Source organism: Gobio gobio (genome assembly GCF_949357685.1).
Source record: "Gobio gobio genome assembly, chromosome: 20".
NCBI lineage: Eukaryota > Metazoa > Chordata > Actinopteri > Cypriniformes > Gobionidae > Gobio > Gobio gobio.
In genome coordinates, this window is record NC_137113.1 from 37,914,925 (window position 1) to 37,933,550 (window position 18,626).

Here is an 18,626-nt window from a genome sequence, read left to right on the forward strand (position 1 = left end):
AATAATTAATTACATGTATATAGCGCTTTTCTAGGCACTCACTCAAAGCGCTTTTACATAGAAAAAATCTCCTCAACCACCACCAATGTGCAGCATCCACCTGGATGATGCGACGGCAGCCATATTGCGCCAGACCGCCCACCACACACCAGCTGATTGGTGGAGAGGAGACTGAGGGATGATACCAATCGTATATATATAGACTTTGTATAAAATTTTCGTATATGCATAGACTTTTGTACACCGATCTGTTATTGTAGGGACATCGACATTACATTTTCACACCCCTAAACAGGACGTGGAACAAAACGAACTGAGATTGGTTGCTTTACATGTCAGTCAGATGGCCTCTGGCCGGTCCTTGGCCAATGAAACGTGCTCTGGAGTCCAGACCTCGTGCCGTCTGTCTGAAGGTCTGGCTACGCGAGACTACCCTTAATGCAGCATTGATCACCTAACGCCAAGATGCATCACACTCACCCAAAGATAAAACACCTGGTACCATGCTAAAGAATATAAAAAAAATCCATGCACTTTTTTTATTCTGTTCAATAGCCTGAATGCCTAATCTTTCCACACAGAGTGGCTCGCTAACACAAATCCAAGCACACCTCTTTTCCTAGGAGGAGACGGAAACAGTCGAGTATAACAAAAAATCATTATGGCCGTGACATTAATTTCCATCCCTGCTCTCTGTGTGTGTCTCTCTGCAGCAAGACCTGTTTGGTATGCTCTACCTCTCCTCTGCTCTCAACCACAGCGCGCTTTCAGCCAGCTTCTTAGCATTTCAATTTCAAACACCCGTGCAGACAGTCATGTGATCCCCAGCCTTGAGCTGCAGCTCTCAGAGGTATTAGGTGATATTTTCAGCCTCACTGAACAAAGTCAAATGAATCCATGCAGAGGCAGCATTACCAGCCTGACAGGAGGCGTCAGATTTAATTGGTGTCCTCCCAATGAACCTTCAGCGGTCTGAGAGCGATCAATGAGTTGCATCAGCCACTGGAAAGCTGCCGCTCCATGACAAACTGTCAATCGAAATCCACCAGCGGTGATCTTTTCTCGTAGCCGGAGCGCTTTGGTCGCTGACCGCATCGATACATGAAATCTAATCAGATCTAGAAGCCTTCCTGCCATAATCCTCCAGACAATCCTATTTATTACAAGTCTGCAATTACCTGGCTTCAATTAGAGAAGTATGTGAGATGTAAGCAGAATTTCAACCGCTTTGTTCTATCTCGCTGTAAAACTGGGTTAAAGGCGATTCGAGAATGGGCCGGCGCCCAAGACAAGCATGCCTTTCCCGTTCAGCTCTGCATGTGGATAAGGAGTTGTGTAGCCTGGATTTCCAATGGAAATAAAAGCCTTTGAAGTATCCTGATTGTGAATGGACGTATTCCTTTCCTGCTCCGTGTGCGTACCATGGAGAGGTTTCTTTGTTCAACGTTTAAACCGAGCAGTGAGACATATGAGCTGACCCACTCTGTTTATCTAACACACAGGAGTTGTAGGCATTGTACAGATTTGCTCCGAGTGGAAAAACCGCAGTGTGGTTTCTAAGAGCATCTAGTCCATGCTAGTAAACACAGGCTTTGTCAAGCTGCCTTTAAACTTTATTTAAAGTCCAACATAAACCAGCAACTCCAGTCGACCGGTCCTATAAAAAGGGCTGCAGCACAAAGCATCATTTGTCCAGTTCTATTTTGAAAATGATTTGAAAGAGGTTTCTCAATTACCAGTCTGCACTGAAAGGCAAACGGAGAAACGGTTATGACATGTTTTCAAAAAAGCTGCTTTTGTGGTCGATTGAGCTTTCTTCTTTTTTTCCGAGGGTTGGCTATTAAAAGTCTAAGTTTACCGAAATTGACTTTCCACTCGAACATTCAGGAACATTCAACATTTTAGAAAAGAAAATAAACATCCGTGATCTTGGGCTGCTGGTGTCCCTTCTCCTGAGTTGAGCGATACCGCTACTGCTGTTTACATACAAGTGTGCTTATATTGTATAATGCATGTATATCCAGATCAAATATATTATGGGCTTGACAGTAAGAGCGATTCAGGCCAGTTTATATTAAATATTAGTACAATAACATGCTAGTTTGACAGAATCGTTTATTAATCTTTAACAAACATTCAAGCTGCACATTTCTGCTTTGAAACGCTCCTGAACAATGGCATTGCTTACTTCTACAGTAGGCATGTTTTTTTTTTCATATAAAAATATATATGCATCAACATTATGGTGTTTTTACACAGTATTTAAGTCAAAAGCTATACTTGTGATGAACTTTGATTCACAATGTAGTAGGGATGCGCGGTATACCGGTACTGCAAAAATACCGGTATATATTTTATTTCAAACGGTACGATATCATGATTTTGCTCATTTCGGTATATGCTGCTGTTCCGAAGTTCACCGCTAGGTGGCAGCGCGCTACCCAAACTGACGCGAAACCGGCAAATGTAGCAACAGAACAAGATGAATACAGCAGTTGAATCTCACTCAACACGCACAAAACTCATTAATAAAGACGAGTAGACATGAAATTTGGAATTACTTTGCTTATAAAACTGCTGAAGAACCATCAAACCTGGCCAAGCATCTGCCACTTTATTCCTGACTTGTAAGACATTAAGAGATCGACAGGTGAGTGCATAATTCTAACGATCTAATTTAGACATTTTTCTTTTAACACTGATTAACACACATACATAAGATCGTATCGTTTAAATATAAAGAAATCTCCAGCGTTCGTTTCAACCAGTGACGTTTAGACCTCATAATATTTGCACACATACTATTGCACTATTTACATCTGCGAAAGACATAACCAACTGTGTTTATGTAACTACTCACTAAAGATTGACATTTTTGACATAATTTTGAGGAAAAACAACTTAATTTGGAATGCGCGAGCTCTTTAGGCGTGTGTGTGTGTGTGTGTGTGTGTGTGTGTGTGTGTGTGTGTGTTTGTTGTTGGCATGAGCGCAAAGAAAACTCTCTCTCTCAAAGAGCTCTCATCCCATATGTATTACGAAATGCTATAAAATCGCTTGCATGTTCAAATTGGCGAGGTTTAAAAAGACGTGGGCAGTGATTTCCGTCAGTTGTCCCGCAACGGAAGAGAAAGTGTTGAATCTGAGCGCACAGATTGCTTTTATAGTGCAGGTGCGATGTCTTTTCAAGCCAGAAGCAATGGAGACGCGCAGTAATGCTGAAATTACTTACAAAAAAGTTTCCAAATGACTGATTGATGTGACAATCTTTGTTGATTAATTTAATAATAAACATTTGCGGTAATTTCCCGCTTCATAAACCCAAAACTTGCGAGAGTGAGCAAAATTATGCACAATACCCGCATCAAAATTCAGACCCTGTATGGTATCGATTTAATATCGGTACTTCGGTATTAGATTGTGGTACCGTACCGAAGACAAAATTGTGGTATCGAGCCATCCCTACAATGTAGCCTTCTCTTGTCTTTACCACCTGTGTTTTTATGGGGGTTTTCAGTATATTATAAAAGTATAAAACACATTTTTACTACTTTGGCATATTAACATTAATCAAATATCTGTTTTTAAACCGTAAATTTAAAGGGACAGTTCACCCAAAAATGAAAATGATCCCATAATTTACTCTCTCTCAAGCCATCCTAGGTGTATATGACATTCTTTCAGCCAAACAAAATCGTAGTTAAATTAACAAAAACATCCTGGCTCTTCCAAGCTTTATAATGGGAGTGAGTAGAGATTTGAAGCCCAAAAAAGCAGATCCATCCATCATAAAACAGTAATCCATACGACTCCAGGGGGTTAATAAAGGCCTTCTGAAGCATAGCGATGAGTTATTGTAAGAAAGATATTTATAAACGATTATTAACTTTATAATCACTTGCTTCCGGTAACGTCTGTATGAGAGTCGTGTTCCGGCCGAAGAGTGAACTCTGACCCAACGCATGACGTAGGAGTATAGTAACTTCTGGTGGGAGTAGATGCCTCTCACGGTTCAAACAAATAGAGATGTGCAAAAAAAATTATAAAAAATTGTAAAAAATTATATTACTCAGTTCAGTTTTTAATTGTAGTGTCTGTTCTCTAACTGAACTCAATTATTTTTATTACTATAAAACAATCAAAATGATATCGATACGACTCTTGATAATTTCATACAGCTATATCTATAACGAAAAACATTTACAAGTCTTGATATCATATCCGGGAGATAAGTCATTAAATTTGAGTAAAATCACAGGCCTGCTTATCCCGTGCGAATGCGCCACGCAAAATTCAGATGTGGGGGAGTAATTTCTAAATCACACGAGGTCCCCAGATAATACTAATCCCGTGCGAATAGGGCTAAAGACTGTCTTTATGAGTGACTGGTTGTAAACAAGGAAGTTGTTTTAGCGCTGTCTTGGGAAATATGTCTGTTCTAAAAGACAAAGATCGCTTTCCTCAGCGGACCGGACATTCAAACTGATTTTTTATAATGGATATAATATTATGGACAGCGACCTGAAGAATGAATACTATATAAGATGCAGGTAATACACTCTCTCGCTCTCTCATAATACTCTACATAATACAATGAGCTTTAATGAAGCGCCTCAACATTCCTTCGTTACTACGGAGATTTGTCGCTCACGCCACTCCGCATCCAGTGTAGACAGAATCACAGATTATAATAGGTTCTATTGTCTTTTGTCACGCCGCATCGTGCCGCACACGTCCGGTGTAGACACGGTGTGAGAATTATTAACGGAGGCTTGGTCTCAACTGTTAAACTGTCAACTTGAGATTTGAATCCATGGCAGAAGGAAGTAGTTCTGCACAGTTTTTTTCTTATTTATTTACTCACTTGTGCTGTCGAACTGTTGTATAAACGCAATATTATACTCATAGCCATGTGATATGGCTCTATATCAGCACGCTGTGATTACATACAGCACTCAGCCTGCTGCCTCGTGTCTACAGCCAAATCACACCCATGCTGATATACAGCCATATTGCACTGATACTCGTGTGATATTGCTCCTATACATGCTTACTGACCACAATGAACCCAAAACAAATGGAGAGCACCTTTGTTGACACACCGTTGTTGGCTGCAGGCTATTACAGTTATGCTAATTTGTTAAAACTGCTTCATATTAACTGCTTCAACTGGGATTTGGTTTAATGAAGTGTGCATTCTGCAGGTTAACCGGAGAAGATGGAAAATAATATAGGAGAGTGAGACCAGGTTTGGCAAATGCACAAGGTTCATGGCATATTTTCTGAAACTTTTGGACTGAAATATTGAGATGAATGACATAAAACAGTCTTGTTCTGGAGAGGTAGCATTGGCGTAGCTTATACAAGTGAGGAGCGGAATGCTTTTCACAGCAAATGTAACTCAATTCACTGCAATGCAGCACCGATACAAACTCTAAGGTTACCAGTACAACCACTAAGGAAACCTAAAATTAGCCATCTGAAGTAGACAAAGGCATACGAGCAAAGAAAGAGAAATGTTTAAAGGGATAGTTCACCAAAAAAAATTAACTTCTGTACGTTTACTCACTCTTATGTCACTCCAAACCATGAAACACAAAAGGAGAACATTTCAAAAATCTTTTAGCACAATGGAAGGTGTTTTATACTTAAAAATACACAATTAGATTGGGCCGAACCAATCCTTTAATCATTTCACAAGAACAAAGGGCACACTGCCAGATCATGACAGTTTGTCCTCAATGGGGCAAAACCACATTCAGCATACTTTTCTTCATTATATACTGGTTCGCAGGTTCACCACAATGTTGCCTAGAGGTATTGTTGACTATAAATGACACCGGCCGGACCTGAATTAGCATTTCATTGCATTTGTCTCTCTCCTAAGGATGTAGGATGGGCTCTCACAGGGCGGGTCCTTTAAAACAAGTAAGTGTAGAGAGAACGTGTCACCTGATCCACATATTCAAGCCAACACACTCTCCCTCCCGACATGCTTGAACACGCACAGAAACAATAATGTGCTTCTCTGTTCACGTCCCATTGAAAGGTGGGGTGTGGCTTTGTAGTTAAAGATCTGGACTAGTAACCCAAAAGTTGTAGAAGTGTTGATTTATGACACTCACTGAGCTATTGAGCAGGACACTTAACCTCAGGTTATTTCAGGGCGGATTGAGTCTGTAGTAAGCAAACCAAGCTGGTTTAAAAAAAATCAAAAACAAGAAGAAGAAATGTACATGAATGGACACCGTGTTTATACTTACGTATTCTTTGACATTTTTGGTCTTCACTGCTTTGTAGGAATAGTACGCTGGGTACAGGTTTCCAAAAACCAGCCTGTGTAAAGAAACAGAGGGTAAAAATAAATAAACAATGGAAAAACAACTGTAACGCCAGATATTCTTCAAAAGCAGGACTATTAATGGGTTCGGATAATCCTGTCTTTTATGCCTAGCTCTATTAAAAGCCACTCACTTCCTCAGTCTGATTGTTTACAAGGTAAACAATGACTTCCTTTTCTTTCATTTCCAAAAGAAAAGATAAGGGAAACAGAGGGGACAAATGCAGGAGACACCTAATTTAAAACACGTTCTAAAAGAGATTAAATGCATGTGAACTGCAGTCCATAGAGAGTAAGGCTATGTGTGCTATGTGAAGGGCAGAAAACTAGTACTAGCTCTTTCTGGTTGAAAATGGCAACAATTACCACACAATATTGAATTAATCTAAATGTTATTTTGCAAAACAAATTCATTAGGCACCATTTTTCTACTAGAAGTCATCCTTGATATATTAGCTAACTAAAGGCTGGAATATATTTTAAGACTTTTGCACAGATTTTTGCTCTGATTTATAGTCTAGACGAGCTGACAGATTTCACAGAAAATCGTGTAGTGTATGATGGGCACATTCTTTGATTCCGTCCAGTTGGAGGATAACAAACAAATCTCTTTTTTTCAAATTTCAACCACTTCTGTCCTGATTTCTTTGAGGGAAGGTCCATGGGTGGATAAATGTAGGGGCATTTTTTTCAGATCTTTCAATCTAATGGACGAAATAAGCTTGTGCAATTTACATATGAACTAGGTTTGCTGTGATAGTGTGTTACCGGTGTTGCCTCCACCACCGTCGTTTAGATTTTTTATAGCAGCAAAAATAATTTAGGCTACTTCAGTTAGAGAACAGACACTACAATTAAAAACTGTACATGTCTGCCCAATACAGCATGAGTCGAACGAGAGTCGCAGCACAGATCAGCAGCAGGAGTCAGATTTCATGTATGTTGCTGTGTTTTTCATGAAGAATAATAATGAAACCACCATTCAAGCAATGGCAATTCGTAAAATGCGCATGGCCTAGGGCTGGTCGATAAAACGATAACGATAATTACTGCGAAATAATTTTCCTTGATAAAACGATAACAGTTCGATAAATGCTCAATATAATGCTTACGTGCCATGCGTAATGCTGCGCATGCGTTTTGTAGACCGGGCTTCTGGGTGCTGCACGCGGTGTTGTTGACAGTCACAGTGGCTGACAGGCTGACAGGCTTGGAGGAGTGTGGAGCGAGAAAAATGAGCGATAATGAAGAAAATTCTGCGCTCATGACCAGCTCGGAGGATACAGATATAATTGACAAGAAAGGTCACTCAACTTCAGTGGTTTGGAGATATTTTGGCTATTTGCAATTGGACATAAAACAGAGCGACGTGCACTGCTTACCACACGGTAATATAATTATTCAATTATCTTGCGTCTTCGAAGTTCTTCCATATAGCATTGAGCCCAACACAGTGCTAAATCTATTAGCCTAATATCAGTTCACACATGGGCTTATCGCCTTGTTAGTTGTTAGGGTGACTTACAACAAGCTTAGCTAACGTTACCAAACGTGATTTATTAATAACTCCGCATCGCCTGTATTAAAATAGAAATAAAATAGCTTTCCTGTAGCTCAAACAGTAGAGCATGGCGCTAGCAACGCCAAGGTCATGGGTTCGATTCCCAGGGAAAGCAAGAATTGACAAAATGTAAAATGTGTACCTTGAATGCAATGTAAGTCGCTTTGGATAAAAAGCGTCTGCCAAATGCATAAATGTAAATGTAAATGTAAAATAATTTCATCCGATGTTTAAAGTGAATAAAATAGACTTGACAGCCCTTACTGGAGTTTTGTGCTCTCTCCCAGAGAGAGAGTTTTGTGCTCTCTCCCACACGGCTGTGTGTGTGTGTGTGTGTGTGTGTGTGTGTGTGTGTGTGTGTGTGTGTGTGTGTGTCGGTGCTCGGTGGACCAATCCACTGTAAGGCAAGAGAGGGGGGGACCCAAAATGTTTATAAACGTAAAACGCATTTTTTGCCCATTTGCGTGTTTATTGTTTTACTTACACAATTATTTAAGTATATGTAATTATATTATTGATATAAAGAGTATAGAGCAAAAAAAATGCTTTTTTCTTTTATTTATATTGTCAGTGTCATTTATTTAAAAGGTTTGGCATGCTGACCAGAAAGATTTTTTTTGTTTATTGACAAACATCTTTAAAGCACTTTAACTCTTTATGTTGTTGTGTTTTTCATGAAGAATAATAATGAAACCACCATTCAAGCAATTGCAATTCGTAAAATGCGCATGGCCATTCATAATGGTGCGTGTCCACTGGCACAGAACAGAGCGAGCTCAATTTGAAAACACTTGCTCTGCTCCGGACCGTTATGAACGCACATGCGGAACGCACACTCCCCTCCTGGTGATACAGGTATTACCGGTGTTGTCACACGTCGATTAAACGGTGGGAAAATGTCCTCACAGTCACATCCCTAATATGAATGCGACAGGGGACGACAGAAAACAACAGCTTTTATTTCTGCTCTGGTAGCCGCAAGACCTGAAATGTATGTTTGAGCTGTTTCTCACGAACACAGTGAGTGTGTTAGAAATCAGAAATGGTGAGAGAACATTGTGCTTGATACGTCTTTCGTCTTCAAACCAAGTTTCTTCAGCTGACAAAGTTTAAATCCTGTCTGGCTGGCACGTTTCCCTATATTATGCCCAGTTTTTCTCTGTAACCATTACAAAAGTCGTCCTAAAAGTTTATGATACCTACTGCTATAAAATATGTTCAGATTTTAAAAGCCAGGGGTAGGCTTTAGTTAAATTAGGACATTTAAGTAGCTTTTATAAACGTGCCTTACAAAAAAAACATTACTGCTGTGTCTCTTGAGACAACAATTGCACTGACATATTTCAAGATATGTCAGTGCAAGTTGCTTTCAGTTAAAACAGCTCAAACATACATTTCAGTCTGGGATTAGTTTAAGCCTTGTCTGTGAAAGCTGGCAGTGTATTGTATTGTAGCAGGTAGTGTATTCCAGCCTTAAGCTTAATAGTTTAACAGGATCTATATACAGAAACTTTGACCAATGATTAAACTGAGAAAGTATCCAGCATTGGATTTAATGTAAACTTGGGTTGGAGATGGAAAAGACGTCACACTGATGTTCATTTCAGTGAATCACTAAGATATTCCATTTCACTCTATGAGCAACTGACCTGAGACAAGCCAATAAACCGGCAGATGGGCCCATTGCCAGCCCTTCATCAGCGGCCTGTCACTCTCACACGAGTCCCATTTATTATGTTCCACTCTGCTAAATTTGTTGGGGATCTTGTGAAAGAATACATACTAACCTCCTCATTGTGCAAGTCTCCCATTGTCACAGAGCAATTAGTGCACGCTCAGAGGTGCCAAACACAAAACACACCCCTTTCTCATCTGGACCTCCACAAATAAGTTCAGGGGGATAAACAAAGCAAAAACAGGGAGACATAGATGTGGAGCTGATTTTTGGCCCCAAAGTGCCTGTGGCCCAAATTCCATGCGCTAAAGCTGCTACCAGCATTAATTTTGACATGCCACGCAGACTTTTCCGAGGTTTCACAAGCAGGAACCAGCCTTGATGTTTCCCAGATGATAATTCTGCTCTCTGAAACCAGTGTTTCACTTTCATGCCAAAGCTGTGCCTTGAAAAGTGGCATTTCCCCAAGGGCTAAAAGAGTCCTTCGAAGTAGCTTTTCAGTGAACTCGGGTTGAAGCATTCCCACTGATTTAGAAGTACTGTGTCTTTGCAGACAGACAGGCTTCTTGACTCAGCAGTGCAGCAACATTTGAGGACAGCTTGTGCTGTTTTCACTGCCAATTATAGACCATGTTTGACCCAGAAATTCAGGCCACTCCATCATCAGCCCAAAAACTCTTATTATGACAACTATTATAACAGCAACATATCAATGTTGAACGGTGTTTTCCCACTTTTCACAAATAGTTAACCCTGGTTCATTCTAAACCCTGGATAAATTGAATCCTGGGTTATCTTGCTTCACATTTCACACTGCTCATAATTTACCCAGGGTTAACAATTAATCCTGGGTATTCATAAACTGACGTTTCACTTTGTACATTCCTAAACCCTGGGTTAACGTTTTTATTTGCATTATCGAGTTTATACTGAATGGACACTTCGGACTAGTGTTAGACCGATATATCGGCCGGACGATATATCGGGCCGATATTTGCGATTTTTACGTGTAACGGCATCTGCCGATACAAGGCTGCTGCGTTCGCCGATATTTTTATTTATTTACAGACAGGCTTCCACTGGCAGCTCTCACCGTCTTCAAACTGTCTTGCTCTCCCTCCCTCGCGCATATTAATCAAAATCAATTGAGAATTGACATGATGGTAAAAGTTCAAGAGACTGAAGTTTCACGTGGAGCATTGGGAGATTTTTTCCTGAATTACCGCTGGTGTTGCTCTACAAGAGATTAAGTTAAGTGCACCTACACTCTAAAAAATGCTGGGTTAAAAATAACCCAAGTTGGGTTGAAAATGGACTAACCCAGCAATTGGGTTGTTTTAACCCAGCGATTGGGTTGTTTTAACCCAGCAATTGGGTTGTTTTAAGCAAACATTTAACCCAATTGCAAAACAACCCAATTGCTGGGTTAGTCCATATTCAACCCAACTTGGGTTATTTTTAACCCAGAATTTTTTAGAGTGTAACCATTAAATGACTAGGTTGTAAATAGTTTTAAAATTAAGTATAGTACAGTCAGTGTACACTTTATTATGCTGCTTGCTTGTTGATACTGTGTGCAATAGTGTCATTATTTTATTTATGCTTAAATATTTATTTTCAGAATTTATTTTCACCACTGAACAATTTTTTTTCCCTTGTTCTACCTCACCTGTTTTTACTATTTGTTAAATATATTTTTTTTTGTTCAATAAATGTTCCTTTTTTAAATTGTACATTTTAAATTATCATCATGATCATTGTGTAATTTTTATGATGTAAATTGAGAGAGCAAAAGCAGTATCGGCTCCAAATATCAGCAGCCCGTATCGGTCATCGGCTAAGGCTGATGGAAAAAAAATTGGTATCGGCATCGGCACTAAAAAATCCATATCGGTCAATCCCTACTTCGGACTATAAAAGGTAAGAATGGTCTTTTCTTCACTCAAAATGTTGCGTTTTCTGTCAGCATTTGACATTTTTCCTCTCAAATGCTGTGTGCAGTGTTTCCGTAACTGTCCAAAGCATGCAAATATGAGTACGCAATTGACCTATCGGTAAGCCCCGCCCCCCTTAGTTACTGTTGCTAACTTGGACAAGCAAACTTTTGCTAACGGTCTTACAATGACAGTGTCAGTGTGAAAACCTTATCCCAAATTGTTTTTGGACACAGAATGTAGTGGACCGATTGATGGTCAAAACTAAATGATTGTTTATTAAGTTTATTACATCCTTTTTCACTCTAAAAAAAATAAAACACCATAAGAGCTGAACAAACAATTAGCATAAGACGTACGCATTAACGGCTCATTCACAAACTCTCTCTCTCTGTTGCATCATCATTAACATACACAGCAAATTACAGTAATCACAGTAAACAAACATATACAGACATTATGCCTTTTCGGCGGTGCTAATAAACAGAAAACATCGTATCTGAAAACAACTCCGATAAACTGGGAGTGTGAGCTCTCCCTTTCACTGCCCGTATCGCTCCGTAGACTAATACCCATCAAAATAGGAGTCCCTCCTTAGTAAGACAGATAATGCAGACCTTAAACATATCTAAACTGTTTTTGACCTACACTGTTAACGTTACATGACGTGAGAACAGTTAGTTATTTCGGTTTGAATGTTAGCAGGGAATCACTAACTTTAATCGTAACTTAATGAGAGTATGACAACCTGAAAATCCTCTCAGGATACCTGGAATCAGTGTTACAGTATCCCACACACATCGTTTTACCATTTTTGTAGCATAAACACAGTCAAACTGATGAGAGCTTCGGATTTGCCAATGTTTCTCTATGGCGCTGAAACCTAAAGATGTCCGAGTTCCGGTCCAAGTGCAACTAATACTCAACTGCCATTGGCTCATCTGCTTTTGAGGGGAGGGGCTTAGCGATAGGTCAATTGGTTGTCTGTTGCAAAGCCTCTAGCTTTAACACTGCATCGTTTCACACTGTACAAGTTTGGCACTGCAATGCATGGTTTGCGTAGAAGTGTGAAACGTTCCTTTACCTGGGGTTAAACGCGGTGTTTAGAACAACGACAACTCGGGGTAAAGTACAGTGTGAAAAGCCTTTTGGTTATTTGGTGTCCTTTTGGGGTCTCCAAGTGTCCTTTTTTGGAAAGACACCTAAATTTACTTTGAAAAAAAGCTTTCAGAAAATATAGTTTTGTGAGAATTACCCTTCAATCTGGATGGTTTACTTTGCTGGATAAAGCAAATTACAAAATGAACGTGTTAAACAGGATAAATGGTGTGTGCTTAATTTCACGATATGTGTGGGATTTTGTGTTGTTTTTGGCGGCCTGTATTAAATTTAGTTTTAGTTTAGTCTTTGTGTCAAGCTGTCATTTTAGTTTTTATTAGTTTTAGTCACGTTCATACTCTTTTTAGTCTAGTCAAGTTTCAGTCGACTAGAAGTCTGAGCATAGTTATTTTAGTCAGAATTATCCATGACTATTTTCGTCTAGTTTTAGGCGACAAAAACTGATGACATTTTAGTCTAGTTTTAAGTCAGTGAAAATTGTATTTTAGTTTATTTTTAGTGATGCAATTCTATTTAAGCCAGTCAATATAGTATAAGTAACCCGTTTCAAACAAGTTTATCTTATTATATTATTGTTACCTTATCGACTCAAGAATACACCAATTCTAGACATGGAAGACGCTCTGATTTGAATTTACAACATATTTATTTTACCAACCAACCCAACATGTTAGAAGTGCACACACATACACTTAAATAAAATAAATAAAAACATTGGAGATGTCTCTTAAGGTTTGTGGTGTTTTTTTCCTGTGATTTTGTGGCCACATTTCTCCCTAACATTTTCCACAACATATTTTCTTTTCCACTTCTATGTAATGACTTCTTTTTCTCCCTTACGAACCCCGGCTGGCCAGCCATCGGTGCCTTTCTCTGCATCATCAGACTTAACTTTGTTGTCGTTAACGCTAAAAATCACTGCAGCTGCATCTTCTAAATAATGCCACGAGTAGGGCTTGAGGAAGTGAAGTGACGTTGCCTACGTCTGCGCAGTGCGACCTGATGCAGCCCCTGAAGTGAGACACAGAAATACTGCAAAATAGTAACAATAACGCGATGAAATAACGTTATAACATTTCGTCTCGTCTCATTTTGGTCAACGAAAATGAAGAGACATTTTAGCATAGTTTTTATTTTGTAAGCCACATTTAGTCTCGTTTTATTCGTCAACAATATTGCATTATACTTTTAATTCTAGTCACGTCTTGTTTTCGTCACGTGATAAAGGCTCGTTCACGACGATATTTAGTCATAATTTTCATTGACGAAAGCAACACTGCGATAAATTGCACAAAAGTGTGTGATTAATTTGATTAAAACATTTAATCTGTTGACAGCCCTAGATAAAACATAAAACAAAAAAAAAAATGTTACATTTTCTGTAGTGGTTCTTGCACATCCAGAACTCAGCATCACAATGCTAGGGTGCTCTGGGTGGTCACATCATGCGGCTCAAATCTTTAGACAATGCTCAGATGTCTCTTTCACTTGAAGTCTATGGGTTTAATATAGAGCTGCAACAACTAAACAACAACAACTTAGATTATCAATTAATCATGTCTACGCACGGAAAACATCTGCCAGTCGCGTCACTTCATAGGAGTGGAAAAACATATGGAAAACAGAGGACGCAAAGTGAGTTGCTTCTGAACCCAAGTTTGTCCTAAACATGAGAATGAGTCATTTTAAGAGCTTCAAACAAAAGCATATTGTTTAATAGCAGCTTGCCCTGTTTTTTAATCCAAATCAAAGAATTAATCTACAGCTTATCAAAAATAATCTTTCGTTGCAGCACTAGTTTAATATTTAACGTTAGGGGTTTGTTCAGATCACTAATGTGACAAATAATAGTGTTGCTTGTCTTAGCAAACACCCAAGGGGATAAAGGGGCTTGTGAGCATTTTAATACACAAGAATTATAACATTGTGCAGTGGATGTGCACAGCACACAGGTTCACAAAGTTCTCCCTGTTGCATGGTCCTCATCCAAGGATCCACCTTGGCAGCAGTTTATTTTCCTGTTGCCATAGAAACAGCAGAGGCACCAGGCTGTAACAATGGTGTTCGGCTCCACACATCTCTCAACCCTTCCCCCCTCCACTCTCCCTGGAGCACTGTAATTTACAGATCTGTTACTCGCATTCATGTGGCTCTGAGCGCCTAATAACTAGTATTTTTCTTTCATTGGACGATTGTTTTAATCAGCGCCAAATGAGGAAATTCACCTACAGCGTTGCTCAGCAATTTACGGGGAGCTGCAGTAGGCTAGACTGACTGCAGACACTGGACAAAAGGGTTTTCCCACAACTCAATTCAAGTCTGTGGACCATGAACCAAACTCAAATAAACAGACAGCCGTTCTGTGTTCTAAACAAGCGGAACGTTTCCAGCGGCATGTCATTCGTCTTTCTACAATGAAAGAGAAAAGGCCGTACGGCATCACACAATCAAAGCCAATCAGAACTATGAGAAGTGGGATTTAACCTATGAGATGCCACTGTAGGTGGAGCAACGCATTAGCCGCTTTTCCACCGTCGGGCCGAACGGTTCTCATGGTGTACACGTTCCATTCCTTGCCAATGGTTCTGGTTTCATTTTCCACTGTGGGGCTGATAACGGCCACTCTTTGGAATGTAATACAGAAGCGCCAGTTGTTGCCTTGGTAACACAACGGTTTACTGATGCTATGAGATGTAAATAATGACCACATTATGGAGGATGATCAGATATTTCTTTTAATTTTATTATTCATTTGTGTTTACATCGCTCAAATAGAGCCCTTGGCCAGCTACAGAGAAACTGGTAGCCAGGCAACAGACAAGTGACGACGTCACTTCACGGATTCTACCAGCACAATTCAGCACGGTTAGAAAACTGTGCCAAGAATTCCAGGGCTGAGAACGGTTTGTAACCGTGCCGTGCCATACCAGGCTCGAAGCACAACTGGAACCGTTCCTTACACTTCTAAGAACCGATTAAAGCCTTAACAAAGACAAAATACTGTAGACATTCTAGTAAAATACTGGTAAATATGAGTTAATGAAATATGTTTTTTGTAAATTTTTATATACATTTGTAAAACTTATAATGTTGCTAAAAGGTTTGTAAACACCAAAATTGTAGTAGTCAGTTAGGGCGTGTTAACACTTGATGTCTTTATTTAAGCTGCCAGCGTCTGTTTTACATTATAATCCTATGGAGTAAACCGTGTTTTCAAAAAAGTCATGGGCGCTTTTTTAAACGCCAACGGCAACGTCTTTTCAAGTTGAAAAAAGTTGAACTTTTCTGAAAAAAAAACGCCCTACGTCAAGCGCCTTTTTGACAGATGACCAATGGCAAGCGAGTAGCAAGACCTAAAAGTGAAGAAAGTACCGGTTATCTCTGTATGTATATTTAAACTACATTAAGACGAAATATGACATAAAACACAACCCAGTCTCTTTTTGTTAATGTAAGTTTATGTATGACCAATAATAGCCATTATAAAGTATAAGTAAAAGGTATAAGAAGCTATACAAGAAATAAAGCAAACAATTCAGTCAAACATACAAAGTCAACGCTAATAGGCTACAATGGTAACATAAAATTAAATAGCCTAAAAATATAAAGTAATGAAACTTCACTTTGCCCTCAGCCTAAACGATTTGCCAGGGAACATATTATAGATCCACAAGACCAAAGATCGCCCGTTACATACAAAAGACAAATTATATCTCGTGTTTAACCACCACAGGACATCAGAGCCAGCGGCAAATGTCAGAAGGACTAGCCGAGGAAATGCTGCTCTCTGCAGGGGTACATGAGCACTGAGCGCCGCTGATCGACTGGTTCTCAACTCTGAAAACGCCAGATAAAATATTCAAATAGGCGCTCTCTTTATAAATAAACCACAGATTTGAGCTTTACACAAGTACATTATCGCCTGAAAAAGTCTTAAAACTACATTTCGTCACACATTAACAGTAGTATTTTTAAATTACGCAGGGTTTCTCATCAAGACATTTTGTATCTCTGCACCACACAGCACTCTTGTTGCGGCTGTTCTTAACAAATGACGCCCTCGGCTGCTATTTGGAACCAAACGCTGCCAGCTTTTTTTTTTTTACTGAAAAAGTGCTCTTGTCAACTTTTTCTTGTCAAAAAAGACGTCAAGTGTGAACACACCTTTAGTCAGTCAGTAGTACAATTTTGCGAGCCTCAGTACCAATTTCAGTACCACAGTAAAAACTGTTGAATTAGTACTTTTAAAAAATGGTTGTCCTGTTGTGTCTTATCCATTGGTTTTCACTGTCAATCATCGCAGTTTCTGATTTAAGCATGCATTTAAAGGGTTAGTTCACCCAAAAATGAAACCTAGCCCATGATTTACTCACCCTCAAGTCATCCTATGTTTATATGACATTCTGTGTGGAGCAGTTATAGGATGGATAGATGCACTTTTATGGACTTCATAAACGAGGCAACAATTCCTACCATTATAATGCTTGGATTAGCCAGGACTTTTTTAATATAACTCCGATATTATTTATCTGAAAGAAGAATGTCATATACACCTAGGATGACTTGAGGGTGAGTAAATCATGGGCTAATTTTTCATTTTTGGGTGAACTAACCCTTTAAATACGGTTGTCAATCCAGAAAATATTGCAGTGTAATTAGCAGCATGGAAAACTAAACTTGTCTTCAGATGCATGATAAACAAAGCCAGAGAAAAGCCCTCTGTGTTTTAATAAAGTGCACTCTATAAAGGGCACTCTCGCAGAAACTCCCATTATAATAAAAAAAGCTGTCTTAATTGTACAATAAATTATTTATTTACATTGTGTTTACAATTTGTTGGGTATAAGGGATTGGGATTCAACATATTTTGTGTTGAACAAAGTAAAACTTGCATTTCCAGCAGTGGATTCTGACTAACTTACTGACTAGCACCTTTGATAGGCCATTGCATTCATAAACTCAACAGATATGATTGTGATTGGCTACAATGTTCAACGCTTGTAAAAACATTCTGTAAATAGAAACATTTGACACTCAGAGAACGCTCAAACAAACACGAACGAGAGCATTTGAAAGCATCTCGCATCAGCAGGTACTAGGCTTGCTACGATAGTCGGTGTTGCCGGTGTTACCGGTGTTCAGACTCAACACCGGTTACATCACTTGCCCACCGTGGCACCGCCCACCGTCTTTTTGATTTTTTTTATAGTAATAAAATAATTTAGTTCAGTTAGAGAACAGACAATACAAATAAAAACTGAACGTATCTGCTTAATAAAGCAGGATCCGACCGTGAGTCTCGGCAGCGGCAGGAGTCATTCATCAGATTTAAGAGTGAGGAGCTGACTGAGATCATCGCGGAAGATTTGGTTTCAAAGCGAAACGTAAAAGCGCCTATTTAAGGGAGTTTGTCATTTGTTTTGTTGTTGTGTTTTTCATTAAAAATAATAGGCTAATGAACCCACAATTCAAGCAACCCGCAGCCGAATTGGCGCTAATGTAAAACCGAAAGTAAAATGTGCACGGCCGCACAGAGCGCGCGTTGTTTACTTTCGCCTGGCTCCGCAGTGCGAGCCTCCGCGCTACGCTGACTGCGCGCATTTATTTTTGCCGCGCGCACCCTCGCGCTCGTGCGGGCGCGTCGAGTATAAACAAAGCTTTACGGACGAACTGTTATTCATTCATGGCGTGCATCTCAATCATAGACTGATCAATGCTTGATCAGTGCCCTGACTACTGAACTAGGGAACTGATTGAGACGCACCCATGGCCACACAGAGCGCGCATCTACAGACGAGCTGTCATTCACGGTGTGCGCGCACTGGCACGTTTTCAGTTCAGAGCGGTCGTGTGCATGTTACTTTCGGTTAGATAGAATTAGTGATTTAAAAGCCTCCGCCGGTGATACCGGTATTACCGGTGATGTCACACATCAATTAACCGGTGGGGAAATTTCCTCACCGTCACATCCCTAGCAGGTACCAAACATACCAGTAC

The 18,626-nt window shown here is 39.6% G+C and overlaps 1 protein-coding gene and 1 long non-coding RNA gene across 2 annotated transcripts in view; one reads left to right on the forward strand and one right to left on the reverse strand.

Moving 5' to 3' along the window:
• reep3b (receptor accessory protein 3b) overlaps positions 1 to 18,626 on the reverse strand; it is a 46,808-nt gene that overhangs the window by 18,660 nt on the left and 9,522 nt on the right. Inside the window, exon 2 of the mRNA XM_079801758.1 lies at positions 6,264 to 6,336. Coding sequence (XP_079657884.1) covers positions 6,264 to 6,336 — 73 coding nt within the window. The remainder of the gene's footprint in view (positions 1 to 6,263; positions 6,337 to 18,626) is intronic.
• Positions 875 to 6,445, forward strand: LOC307117059. Its single transcript, XR_013815404.1, has 3 exons — positions 875 to 2,307; positions 3,474 to 4,826; positions 5,008 to 6,445. It is a non-coding gene; the product is annotated as an uncharacterized lncRNA (long non-coding RNA).